This window comes from Gekko japonicus, unplaced genomic scaffold (genome assembly GCF_001447785.1).
Source record: "Gekko japonicus isolate JY-2015 unplaced genomic scaffold, Gekko_japonicus_V1.1 scaffold2282, whole genome shotgun sequence".
NCBI lineage: Eukaryota > Metazoa > Chordata > Lepidosauria > Squamata > Gekkonidae > Gekko > Gekko japonicus.
In genome coordinates, this window is record NW_015160901.1 from 183,999 (window position 1) to 197,775 (window position 13,777).

At 54.2% G+C, this 13,777-nt stretch overlaps 1 protein-coding gene across 1 annotated transcript in view; it reads right to left on the reverse strand.

Moving 5' to 3' along the window:
• Positions 1-13,372, reverse strand: part of SHBG (sex hormone-binding globulin) — a 25,990-nt gene extending 12,618 nt beyond the window's left edge. The window contains exons 1-5 of the mRNA XM_015423903.1: positions 13,313-13,372; positions 12,468-12,583; positions 10,417-10,606; positions 5,463-5,624; positions 1,176-1,344 (exon numbers count right to left, since the gene is read on the reverse strand). Coding sequence (XP_015279389.1) covers positions 1,176-1,344; positions 5,463-5,624; positions 10,417-10,606; positions 12,468-12,583; positions 13,313-13,372 — 697 coding nt within the window. The remainder of the gene's footprint in view (positions 1-1,175; positions 1,345-5,462; positions 5,625-10,416; positions 10,607-12,467; positions 12,584-13,312) is intronic.
• Between the last annotated feature and the right edge of the window lie 405 nt (positions 13,373-13,777).

The following is a 13,777-nucleotide window of genomic DNA, read 5'->3' on the forward strand; positions in this document are numbered from 1 at the left end:
GGCAGGAGGATTCTTCGATAGCAGATGTTTAATCAGGACCCCAGGGCGATGGTGGTATAGTAGGGGTGGCGGCTCCTACTCAAAAGCATGGCGGAAGAGCTCCGTCTTGCAGGCCCTGCGGAATTGCATGAGGTCCCGCAGGGCCCTGATCTCCTCCGGGAGCTCATTCCACCAGGTAGGAGCCGCCACCGAAAAGGCCCTGGTCCTCGTGGCGGCTAGTTTGACATCCTTAGGGTCCGGGATGACTAATAAATTTCGGGCCCCTGACCATAGTGCTCTTGGGGGAACATACGGGGAAAGGCGGTCCTTCAGGTAGGTTGGACCCTGGCCATGTAGGGCTTTATAGGTAACGACCAGCACTTTGAAGCGAATCCGGTACGCTATTGGCAACCAGTGCAGCGCTTTCAGCGCAGGCCGCACATGGTCCCTTCTAGAGAGACCCATTAACAGCCTGGCCGCAGCATTCTGCACCAGTTACAGCCTCCGGATTTGCGACAAAGGCAGCCCCATGTAGAGAGCGTTGCAGTAGTCTAGCCTTGAGGTGACCGTCGCGTGGATCACTGTGGCCAGGTCGTCACGGTCAAGGTAGGGGACCAACTGCCGTGCACGCCTAAGATGGAAAAAGGCGGACTTGACAGTGGCTGCCACCTGGGCCTCCATCGTTAGGGTGGAGTCCAGAAGCACCCCCAAACTCCGAACCCCAGAAGCTGGCACCAAAGGTACCCCATCCAAGGACGGGAGAGCGTTATCCTCTGAGAGTCAACATCTCCTGGTGATCCCCGGCCCGAAGGACGGCCGCCTTGCCTCGACCAGGGCCATGGCTTTCTCCGCCCTGGCCCCCGCCTGGTGGAACAGGCTCCCTATTGAGATCAGGGCCCTGCGGGATCTTACGCAATTCCGCAGGGCCTGCAAGACGGAGCTCTTCCGCCAGGCGGGCGTCCACCCTTGCCCCCCCCACCGAGGTTGCGGCCTCCCACCCACTGATAACCGGCCACACCCAGTTACATCAACGGGCCGGATTCCTCCCTACGGGGCAAGCACGAGGACCGATTTTATATGTTTCAATGTGTTTTAAATTTTTATTGTATTTATCAAAACATCGTGACCCGCCCTGAGCCCGTTTACGGGATGGGCGGGATGTGAATGCGGGAAATAAAATCATAAAATAAAAATACCTGACAGCAGGAAGCTGGCCAGCCCCCCTCCTGGGAAGAAGCTGCCCCGGTGGATGCTGGCGAAGCAGGCCTTGGTCCCCTCGCCCTCCAGGGCGGCCCCCTCCTGCCAGGCGGTACTCGTGTTCAGCCAGTTCCACCGCCTCAAGCAGCCGTCCATGGCGGTGTTCATCTGGAAGAGAAGGAAACGAAAAAAGCAGAAGGTTCCTTTTATCAGGGGTCGTTTCGTAGAAAAAGAGCTAGGGGAACTCATTAGCATAACTCATTAGCATACACCACACCCCCTGACATCACCGGAAGTGTGTCATAAGGCCACACACCCCGCCCCCAACGGTCCCGGCCGCCACCAGCCTTACAGCTCCACTGCCGAGCCCCATGAGGGGCCCGGCGGTGGACCTGCAAGGCCGGCGGGAGTGCGAGGAAGCCCCGCGAAGGCCCTCCCTGGCCCCAGGCAGGCAGGGGTGGGGAGAGGCAGGGAGGAAGCAACTTACCCTCCCTCTTCTCCTGCCCCCTCCTGGCTGAATGAGGGCCGGAAGCGGGGCGGCCGGAAGCAGGGGGCAGGACTTCGTCATGTGCCCCGCCCCCCGTACCTCACCTGGGGGAACCGCGATCCCCCCCGAAATGACCTCTGCCTTTTATCATATGTGGTGGACTTGTGATAGAGCTGTGAACTTTTGGACGGAGGTCCATAATGAAATGCAGAAAATTTTGAAATGTTCTTTCAAAAAAGAACCAGAAGTATTACTTTTGGGTCTTAAAATGGAAGAAGTGAATGGTATTTGATTACAACGGCCAGAATGACATATGCTCAATGTTGGAAGCAAGAAAGAACACCTGAAGTATGGGAATGGATAAGGAAGCTACTCTTTATGGCTGAAATGGATAAAATGACAAGAAAGTTGAACAACAAAGAAGATGAAGAATTTTTTTGCGGATTGGAAGGACTTTAAAGACTATATAGAGAAACATTGGGATGTCGAAAATAAACTTCTTTGCTTTAGTCATTATTAAGAATAGACTTTAGAAATGTTGGAAAGAAATTGTTATCGAATAGGTTACCTATGAGACTGAAAAAATATAAGTAAGGTAAGTAAAAGAAATTGTGAACCTTTAGATGATATCAAACTGAAGGGAAAGATTAAGAGAGGAAATGTGGTGGAAGCCGGGAGAAGGGGTGGGAGGGGAAAGGGATGCATTAAGAAATGGAGAACTGGTTAATTTTGGACCTATTTTATATCCCATTAATAAAAACTTGTTTTAATTTAAAAAAAGAGAGAAGGAAACCCACAGGAAGGGAGGAAGGGCAGGGAAGGGGGGAGGTTCCACGTGCGTCCCCCCCATGGTGCGGAACGCCCCCCCCCGCTCTCCAGAGTCTCAGGTGCAAGTAAAAGACACCAGAGCATCCCCAGGAGAGACTGACATTCTTTCGGCACACGGCAGGACGACAGCACAGCCCAGCCTACAAAAGGTTCTGAAAATAGCCCCCCCACGGCCCCCCCTCCCCGTTCACTTGCTCACAGCAAAACCTGATGTTTGCCCCACGCCCGGAGGCACCAGGCAGACACACCTAGGCCAGCACCAACGCGCCCTCTAAGCTGTGGAGTCCCGCGAGCAAACATTCTACTTTGTGAGCGACTGGCATTCAAGTGGTGAGCGGGCGATTGGGCTCCTGCGTCAATTAGTTTGCCCTCCTTCCTGAGCGAAGGCAAAAATGTGTGAGCCAGAGGCTACAATACTGTGAGCTCAGTCAAAATGCAAAACTATTGGGGGGAAATTCAGAAAATAATAAGAGAAGTAGTAAAGATCGAACTGCCACTTAAACCCAAAATTTATTTGTTAAATATGATTCCAAAAGAATATGATTGTCATGATAGATATGTGATGATTTATATTTTGACAGCAGCAAGAATTCTTTGGGCTAAATACTGGAAATCAGATAAAGTACCACAAAAAGAAGAAATAATCTATAAACTGATGAATGTAGCAGAGGTTGACAAACTAAATGTAACTCTATATGGGAAAGATGAAAAGGTTTTTGAGAAAAGGTGGGCGGGACTGTACGATTGGATAGAGAAAGAACAAAGTAATAGACTCTAATGCATATGTACTTTTGTATATATAAATTTGTCTTGTACAATTTATAAAAGTATAAATAAACTTGTTTTTAAAAAAAGAAAAAAATACTGTGAGCTCAGCTTAGAGGGAACACTGGCCAGCACCCCAAAAGCCTCCGAAATATCCCATGTTTCAGGCAAACCTCCTTCCCACCATTATGTACCCCAGAGGACGCTGCGATTGGGGACCCAGAATCGGCTGGCTCCCCCAAGCTTCAAGGCGGCCAGACTGGTGACAACCAGGGCCCGGGCTTTTTTGGTGGCGGCTCCACTCTGGTGGAATGAGCTCCCGGAAGGAGAAGAGGAGATTGGATTTATACCCCGCCCTTCACTACCCGAAGGAGTCTCAGAGCAGCTTACGAACTCCTTTCCCGACCCCTCCTTACAACAGACACCCCGTGAGGTGGGCGGGGTTGAGAGAGCTCTGACAGAAACGGCTCTTTTTCAAGAACAGCTCTGACAGAACCAGGGGTCATTTCCTGCGGGAGCACACAGGAGCAGAGCTCCGGCAGTAAGGAGCCCAGGGGGCGGGCCCATGCAACAAGCCCCACCCCCTGCTCCCAGCAGCCCTCAGTCAAGCCACGAGGAGCAAGAAGCAGCCAGGTGAGTTGCAGAGCTCCCCCCATCCCGCCTTCAGGTACAAGCTCTCTGTCCTCTGCGAGGACAGATCTGCGCGTCCCGTCCCCCCCCATAGCTAGCAATCCAAAACAGTCCAGTGGAGCCTGAGCGGTGGGTGTTGCCTTCTGACACACTTCCGGTGATGTCAGGGGGTGTGGCATATGCAAATGAGTTGTGCTAATGAGTTATGCTAATGAGCTCCTGCACCTCTTTTTCTACGAAATGACCCCTGTATAGAACGATGGCTTGCCGCAGGTCACCCAGCAGCTGCAGGTGGAGGAGTGGGGAATCAAACCCGGTTCTCCCAGATTAGAGTCCGCGCACTTCACCTCGACACCAACCAGGGCCCTGCGGGACCTCCCACAGTTCCGCAGGGCCTGCAAGACGAAGCTCTTCCATCTACTACCTCCGCCACCACCAATTGACATCTACATTGGAGGAACCCTGACCTGCTGGACCCTTAAATACTGCCTGAGCCAATCACCCGAGACAGCTGAAGACCAGGGAGCCGACCGTAAACACTTTATTATGTCTTGGTTTCAACACTGTGTTTATACGAACTGATGCGACTTTATGTTATCGCATTGTACGTGATTTTAGTCTGTCTGTAAGCCGCCCGGAGCCGGCCTTGGCCGGAAGGGTGGGATAAAAATCTAACAAACAAACAAACAAATAAATATAAATAAATAATAAGTGAAGAGCGATGGCTGGGGGGGGACACATTGCTAGTGGCAGATAAAAGCGACGCTAGTAGCAATGGCTTTAAGCATAAAATTGCAATCCTTTTCTTTGCTTAGCGTCCACGGTTGCTTGCTTGACTTCCACATTTGCGCTGTTATTGGGTCTGCAACCCATGGGACTGTGGGTGCCATAGACAGCGGTCATGTGAAGAAGAAGAAGAGAAGAGATTGGATTTATACCCCACCCTTCACTACCTGAAGGAGTCTGAGAGCAGCTTAAGAACTCCTTTCCCTTCCCCTCCCCACAACAGACACAGACGCCCTGCGAGGCAGGTGGGGCTGAGAGAGCTCTCTCCAGCACTGCCCTTGAGAGAACAGCTCTGAAAGGAACTTGTGACTAACCCAAGGTCACCCAGCAGGTGCAAGTGGAGGAGCGGGGAATCAAACCCGGTTCTCCCAGATTAGAGTCCGTGCACTTGACCGCTACACCAAACTGGCTCCCAGCTGGAGAAAAGTTGACACCCAGCTGAAGGCCGAAGGCCGGGCGCGGCCATTTGGCATTCTCGGTTGCAAGCCAGAGACTTCCGCTCCCATGGCAGAGGGTGCCACGCCCCCCCTCAGGCCGATTGAATAGGGCTGCTCAGGGCTCTTTCTGTAGCAGGAACTCCTTTGCATATTAGGCGACACACCCCTAATGTAGCCAATCCTCCAAGAGCTTACAGTAGCCCCTGGAAGAAGAGCTCTGTAAGCTCTTGGAGGATTGGCTACATTAGGGGTGTGTCGCCTAATAGGCAAAGGAGTTCCTGCTACAGAAAGAGCCCGTCGCCGGCTGCTCCTTTCCTGCATTTGAGACTCCCCTCCGACCCGCAAGCCCTTACGGGAATGAGCAAATCCTTCTGGGGGATGAGCAGACCCCCAACGCCGATGCGCATCTCCGGGAACGGGTGATCAATGATGGCGTGAGAAACCTCACAGAGAGTCAGCTTGTAACTCCTGTCCAGTTCGAGCGCCACGCAGTCCCCTTCGTTCTTCACCATGATCTGGTAAAACGAGAAAGTTAATTTAAGAGACAGGCAGTAGCCCGCCTCGACTCTCCACCAGCCGGGGGTGGCGGTTCGAGGGCTGCGCTAAGAGCCGGAGGCACCAGGTTCAGATCCCCACTCTGCCCGCTTGGCTGGGTGACCTCGGGCCAGGCAGGCACTCTCAGAGGTGGCTGCGAGCGAGGTTCCCTCCAAGCTGTGGAGTCTTGTGAGAACAAATTCTACTTTGTGAACGCCTGGCATTAAAGTCGGGAGCGAGCGAGTTGGCTGATGAATGAATTAGTTTGCTCTGGAGCCCCATCCATCCTGAGCGAAGGCAAAAATGTCTGAGCCAGAGGCTAAAAAACTGTGAGCTGGCGCACACTAATTCAGCTTAGAGGGAACACTGCTGCCACGGAAGCTTGCTGGGAGCGCTTGGGCCAGTCAGAGTCTCTCAGCCTAGCCCACCTCACAGGGTTGTTGTGAAGATGAAAGGGAGGGGAGGGGAGCAGCATCAGCCGCTTTGGGTTCCCAATGCGGGTATGACTGAAACAAACAAATCAAGTGGGACCCTGGTGGGCTACTCTTAACACCCCACCTGGCTTCCGCCAGCACCCACCCCCCAACACTACATTATGTTTCCTGCCGAGATACTAATTACCAGGGGTCATTTCCTGCAGGAGCGCACAGGAGCGGAGCTCCGGCAGTAAAGAGCCCAGGGGGCGGGCACATGCAACAAGCCCCACCCCCTGCTCCCAGCAGCCCTCAGTCAGAGCAAGAAGCAGCCAGGTAAGCTGCAGGGGGCCCCCCCCGGCCCAAAACAGTCCAGTGGCACCTTTAAGACCAAGTCTTATTCAGGTACAAGCTCTCCCTCCTCTGTGAGGACAGATCTGCACGTCCCCCCCCCCAATAGCTAGCCATCCAAAACAGTCCAGTGGAGCCTGAGCAGTGGGTGTTGCCTTCTGACACACTTCTGGTGATGTCAGGGGGTGTGGCATATGCAAATAAGTTATGCTAATGAGCTCCTGCACCTCTTTTTCTACAAAATGACCCCTGCTAATTACTATTGTGGGGGGGGGGGTCATCAGGACTCCTGGGCAACGCTCCCTCTAAGCTTGGGAGTCTTGTGAGCAAAGATTCTACTTTGTGAGCTCCTGGCATTAAAGTTGTGAGCGAGCGATTTGGCTGCTGCCTGAATTCGTCTGCTCTGGAGCCATCCCTTCTTGAGCGAAGACAAAAAGATGTGAGCCAGAGGCTAAAAAACTGTGAGCTAGCTCACACTAACTCAGCTTAGAGGGAACACTGGACTTGTGAGGGTGAAATGGAAGAGATGAGGCAGACCTAAGCCGCTCTGAGAGGCGGGGTACAAGTACAGTAAAAAAAAATTTAAAAACTACCCCTGCAGGGAAGGCAGCGGCAGTTTCAAAGGCTGCCGTTTCACAGGCGGTTCAGGGAAGGTAAGCAGAGGGCGGAAACGAAGTCACGTGTCTGTGCCACTGGCGGTTAAGTCGAACTCACACAAAGAACGTCGGTGCCCCTCCCGTGCCGCTCAATTAACACGAAGGCCTTCTGAACAGAACTGACAGTGTTCCCTCTAAGCTGAGTTAGTGTGAGCCCACTCACAGTTCTTTAGCCTCTGGCGCACATATTTTTGCCTTCACTCGGGAAGGAGGGCCGCAGAGCAAACTAATTGACGCCAGAGCCAAACCGCTCGCTCACCACTTTCATGCCAGGAGCAGAATTCTTGCTCACAAGACTCCACAGCTTAGAGGGAGCATTGGACCTGCCGTGCGGAAATGCGCCACGCCGAAGGTGGCCGTTGGTGACGGGGATAAGACTTGCCAAGCTACGCTATTCTATCTCTGTGGAAAGCCCACAGGGGAAATCATTGGTCGTTTTGGTGCAGGACGTCACCAATATGTTGACGACACCCACCGGCATCTCTTCTTCTAAACGACCTGGGGACGTTGCGGAGAGCCTAACCGAGTTCCTCCCTGCTGTGGTCACTGGAGTCCTGTGTCCAGTTTTGGGCACCACATTTAAGGAAGAATGTTGACAAGCTCGAGCGTGTCCAGAAGAGGGCAACCAGGATGGTGAGGGGGTTGGAATCCAAGTCTTACGAGGAAAGGCTGAAAGAGTTGGGTCTGTTTAGCCTGGGAAAGAGAAGGCTTAGAGGGGACAGGATTGCAGTCTTCAAGTATTTGAAGAGCTGTCATGTAGAATATGGAGCAGATCTATTCTCTCTTGCTCCAGATTGCAAAACTAGATCTAATGGGTGGAAATTACAAGGGAGTGGATACCAGCTGAAGATCAGGAGAAACTCCCTAACTGTCAGAGCAGAGGTCATTTCGGGGGGGATCGCGGGGGGATCACAGTTCCCCCGGGCGAGGTACGGAGGGGGGGCACATGACGAAGCCCCGCCCCCTGCTTCCGGCCCTCATTCAGCCAGGAGGAGGCAGGAGAAGAGGGAGGGTAAGTTGCTTCCTCCCTGCCTCTCCCCACCCCTGCCGGCCTGGGGCCAGGGAGGGCCTTTGTGGGGCTTCCTTGCACACCCGCCGTCCTTGCAGGTCCACCGCTGGGCCCCTCATGGGGTGTGTGGCCTTATGACACTCTTCCGGTGATGTCAGGGGGTGTGGCATATACTAATGAGTTATGTTAATGAGTTCCCCTAGCTCTTTTTCTACGAAACGACCCCTGTGTCGGAGTGGTTGAGCAGTGGAACAGACTGCCTCGGGAGGTGGTGGAGGCTCCTTCGCTGGACGTTTTCAAGCGGATGCTGGACAACCATCTTCCGGGTATGCTGTAGGGCTGTCTTTCAGCTATGCTCCTGCAGAGTGCGGGGGGTTGGACTAGATGACCTGCAAGGTCCCTTCCAACTCTCACATTCTACGATTCTATGATATGGCTACGGGAGAACAAGCTGAAACGGAACCCTGACATGAGGGAGGTCATGCCGGCTGCTCTTGAGGGACGTGGTGCTCCCCACTTTTGATGGGGGCCAGATGACGCTCACTGACTCAGCTGAGAGCCGTGGGGCTTTCCCACCAGGCCGTTGCTTAGGACAGAGCCGCTACCAAGAACAGCTGCGGTAAGGCCCTTTATGTCAACGCCAACAGCCTGTGATATACGGGATACTGATTTGGGCCATGTTTTTTGTTACCATCTTATTATGGCCGATTAGGGATGTTCCCACCACCAGCACTTTATGTATTTGTATCGATTATCTGTTCTGTATATGAATTTTTCTGATGTGTTTAACGTATCTGTGTTTTAATTCATTTTTAACTTTTTAATGTAAGCCGCCCTGAGCCTGCCTCGGCAGGGTGGACGGGATACAAATCGAATCGAATCAATCAATAAATACTGGACCTGGTGCTATTACTGGAGAGGCAAGCTAAAGCCGCTGCCCAAAAGGCATTCTCCCTGTTTCTTCTAGCCCCCCAAAAAGGTCCTCTGCCTTCTCAGTTGATCTGACCATTTGGATCCATGCCATGGTTGCATTGAGGCTAGACTACTGCAGCGCCCTTCACATGGGCCTGCCCCTACAGACAACTCCAGTCAGTCCAGAACGCCAGGGCCAGATGACTATTGGGAACAGGTGGAACACACAAGTCGTACCCCCTCTGCAGATAAGAACAGAAGAACAGAAGAGACGCCAATGTTGGATCAGGCCAAAGGCCCATCTAGTCCAACACTCTGTGTCACACAGTGGCCAGAAATACCAGGTGCCATCAGGAGGTCCACCAGTGGGGCCAGGACATCAGGAGGTCCACTGTTAGATACTCGGTTGGTGACTGATCACAAGCAGGGTTCAGTTCAAGGGCCTGGTCATCACATGCAAAGCCCTCCGTGGCCTGGGGCCTGTGTAGCCGCAGGATCACCTGTCCCAACACGCCCCATCACAACACCTGTGACAAGTCTCCTGGAGGTGCCGCCCTGAGAATGGGTAAGGTGGGCAACTCACTGTTCACACGCACGCCCTGTGGTGACCCCTACCTTCTGGAATGGCCGGCCTGCATTGTTAGCTAATGCTGTTCTTCTGGTTGTATTGCACTGCATATTGTAGATCCAAGGCCAGGCGCTCCAACACGGTTTTTGGGGGTCAGAACACAAGAAAAGCCAGTGTTGGATCAGGCCAATGGCCCGTCCACTCCAACACTCTGTGTCACACAGTGGCCGAAAATACCAGGGGCCATCAGGAGGTCCAGCAGTGGGGCCAGGACACTAGAAGACCTCCCACTGTTGACCCCCCCCCCCAAGCACCAAGAATACAGAGCCTTACTCCTATCTAGACCTTGTGGCTAAGAGCCACAGATGGACCTCTGCTCCATATGCTTATCTAATTCCCTCTCGAAGCCGTCCGTGCTTGTAGCCACCACCTCCTGTGGCAGTGAGTTCCATGTGTTAATCACTCTTTGAGTGACGAAGGACTTCCTTTTATCCGTTCTAACCCGACCGCTCTGCAATTTCATGGAGTGCCACGAGTTCTTGTATTGTGAGAAAGGGAGAAAAGGACTTCTTTCTCGACCTGCTCTTCCCCACGCATAATCTTATAAACCTCGATCATGTCAGCTTCCAAGAATCAAAGCACCCTTCATCATATCTGACTCTCGAAAACCCCTGCCCCGAAAACCACGTTGGTCTCGAAAGTGCTACTGAACTCAAACGTAGCCGTTCTACCGCTTCTGATCCTGTCGGATTGAATTGTTTTGTTTTTAAATTTTGCAACCCGCCTTGAGGGTTGCCTTGAGACATAAACGAAGTCAATGAAGCCCGTTAAAAAGGTGCCAGCCCCAGAAAGACGCCTCCGTACCTGGTGCCATTGGCCATCGTTGATGCGCTGTCCCATAGAGACAGTGAGGTTTACGACGCTGTTGTGGATCTGCATTTCGAGTTTCCCCCCGCGCAACGCCAGCACGAACCAGTCGGTGCTGGGGCTCGTGTCCCCGTAGAAGACGATGCCTTCTGGGTCGTAGGTGCGGAGCTCGAAGAAGGAAGCCGCGCTGGGGAGGAGGAAACCGGTAATAGAACCTCTGCTCTGCTGGACTCCCCCTCCAATGGCTGTGACCAGCTGGACCCCACTTGGGGGAAGAAGAATTCTGATGCACTGGCTATAGGGAGAGACTCTTTTTTGGGGGGGGGGTAAGAGGTATATGTCCTGACCAATGCTCCCTCGAAGCTGTGGAGTCCTGTGAGCAAATAATTCTACTTTGTGAGCTGCTGGCATTAAAGCTGTGAGCGAGCGATTTGGCGGCTGCATAAACTAGTCTGCTCTGGAGCCCCCTCCTTCCTGAGCGAAGACAAAAATGTGTGAGCCAGAGGCTAAAAAGATGTGAGCTAGCTCACATTAACTCAGCTTAGAGGGAACACTGGTCGTCTCGTCTTGACCAATGTTCCCTTCTAAGTTGTGGAGTCCTGTGAGCAAATTATTCTACTTTGTGAGCTGCTGGCATTAAAGCTGTGAGCGAGCGATTTGGCGGCTGCATAAACTAGTCTGCTCTGGAGCCCCCTCCTTCCTGAGCGAAGACAAAAATGTGTGAGCCGGAGGCTAAAAAACGGTGAGCTAGCTCACACTAACTAAGCTTAGAGGAAACACTGGTTCTGACCTGATAGGGTGAGACTCTTGGCGGGGGGAGGGGAGTAAGAGGTATATGTCCTGACCTGAATGACCCAGGCTGACCCAATCTCAGAAGCTAAGCAGGGTCGGCCTTGGTTAGTATTTGGATGGGAGACCACCGAGAAAGTCCAGGGTTGTTCCGCAGATGCAGCAACGGCGAACCACCTCTGCTCATCTCTTGATCTGACAACCTGACAGGTGCTTTGGTGACAGAACCAACAGATCCTCTACCTGAAAAACGGTGTCCAGTTCCCTCATCTTAAAATAGTGGGGCCCTGGTGCAGAGACAAAACACCCGGTTTGCATTTGGAAGGTCCCAGATTCAGTCCCGGGCATCTCCTGTTCAAAAGTATCTTCGGGATCAGAGCCTTGGGGAAAGAGCTGACAGTTCCTGCCACTCAAGCAGTGTTCCCTCTCAGCTGAGTTAGTGTGAGCCCGCTCACCGTTTTCTAGCCTCCGGCTCACACATTTCTGTCTTCGCTCAGGAAGGATGGGGCTCCGGAGCAAACTGATTTATGCAGCAGCCAAATCGCTCGCTCACAACTTTAATGCCAGGAGCTCACAAAGTAGAATTTTTGCTCACAGGACTCCACAGCTTAGAGGGAGCCTTGGTCCAGAACCCCAGCGCCCTTCAGAAATGGTCTGTGCTGCATTCATTCCCAAGTGCTTCCTCTCCTCGAGAGGAGGTGCAGTGCTGTCAGAGGACAAATCAAGAGCAGTGTTCCCTCTCGGCTGAGTTAGTGTGAGCCCGCTCACCGTTTTTTAGCCTCCGGCTCACACATTTTTGTCTGAGCTTGGGAAGGATGGGGCTCCGGAGCAAACTGATTTATGCAGCAGCCACATCGCTCGCTCACAACTTTAATGCCAGGAGCTCACAAGGCAGAATTTTTGCTCAAAGACTCCACAGCTTAGAGGGAGCATTGCTCAAGAGTCACTCACTCTGAGCCTGATGACCCAGTGGATTGAATCATTAACAGAGAGCCTGACCAAAACCCCTAGGTCTCGGTTGCTTCCCAGCTAGGATTCCCAACTCTGCACCGGGAAATGCCTGTAGGTGTGGGGCTGGGGAGGGCACAGACTGAGGAGCAGAGGAGATTCAGCAGGGAGGTGATGCCAACAGCGCCCACCCTTGGAAACTTCCATTTTCTTCTAGGGCAACCGGTCTCTGGAGATCAATTATAATTCTGTGAGCGCTCCAGGCCCCACCTGGAGGTTGGCACCTCTATTCCCCGCCCCAACCCGTTTACCTCTTGACTTGACGCAGATCTATGCTGAGCGTGGCTGTCGGAGAGGGGTCTCCCCATCTCTGTCCAATGTTCAAAGCCCCTGCCTCCTTAGAGAGCCCCTGGAAGCACTGGTCATACTGGGAAAGGAGAGAGAGTGGGCATTACCTCCAGTCAGCCACCAGGAGGCAGCACTAAAAAGAAAGGGAGACCGGAACGGGTCGGGGGAAGCCGCTGCTGCAATGGCTTAACTATTCCACGCGGGGGCAGTCTTGCTACGGGAAAAGCCCCCTCGGGAAAGGCTCTGGGATTGATTGATTCATTCATTAAACGGGGCGGGGGGCGTCTCTCGTGCTGGTGCGGCCCCGGAAGGCTGTACACGCGCCGCGTCGTCTTCTCCGGGTTCACCGTCTCGTGGGAACGAAGGCGCGGGCTTAGGAGTGCTGCGTCCTCGACTCGGCCAGAGGTTTTCTCTTTATTTCCAGAGCAAAGGCAGGCGGGAGGGAGGGGCGTGCGGCAGCTCTTCTCCTCCCAGTTCCGAGCCGCGGCGGGGGAGGGGTGCGACAGATGACTCCTCCTCCTACCCTTCGACAGTGAAATGCGCAAAGGCAGGGCAGGCTGGCCCTGCCTCCCCGCCCTCCCTTCGGGCTTGCCGCCAGACAGGCAGAAACCCGCCAGGTCGAGTGTTCCTAATCGGGAGGGGGAGTGTCACCGGTTGAATGGCTGGCTGGCTGCTCTTTTCACCTCCCGACGGCGGGATTCCCTTTTCAGCGTGCCGGGGCTTGGCAGCTGGGTCTGGCGTTTCCAGACAGGGCTCCTGTGGGTTGTAGCAGGCAGGAGGCCTACCGGCAGAGCGTTCCCCCACCCACCGCCCGCCTCTTCACGAGCTCCCCTCCGCTCAGCCGCAGTCTGGGGACTACAACACCCATGATGCCGAGCGGCAGCCCGGGCGGGGGATCTTCCCCCCCCCGTTGCTGCCTTGCCTGCCGAAATGCAAGGCGAGGGAGGAGCCGGGAAGGATCGGGGCCGGGGCCGGCCTCCCAGCCGCTCGGCTCTTCTTGTGGTAGAAGGTTCCGCGGGCGAAAGCCCTCCCCTGCCGGGCGCACAGAGCACAGAATGGGGGGGTGGGGGGAGTCCACAGCCCGGGCGGGGGGCTCTTCTCTTCTCCGCTCCCCTCGCCTCCCTCCGGGGCTCGCTACGAGCCCCCCCCCGGTCCTCCTTTGCCCTCCGCCTCCCCGTTGCCCCGGCTCGGGGGGGGGAGCCCTCTGCACGCGCTCAGAGGCCCTTTGCGGGAGGCTGCGGGCCAAGCCATCCCCCCCCCGCCCGACTCACCT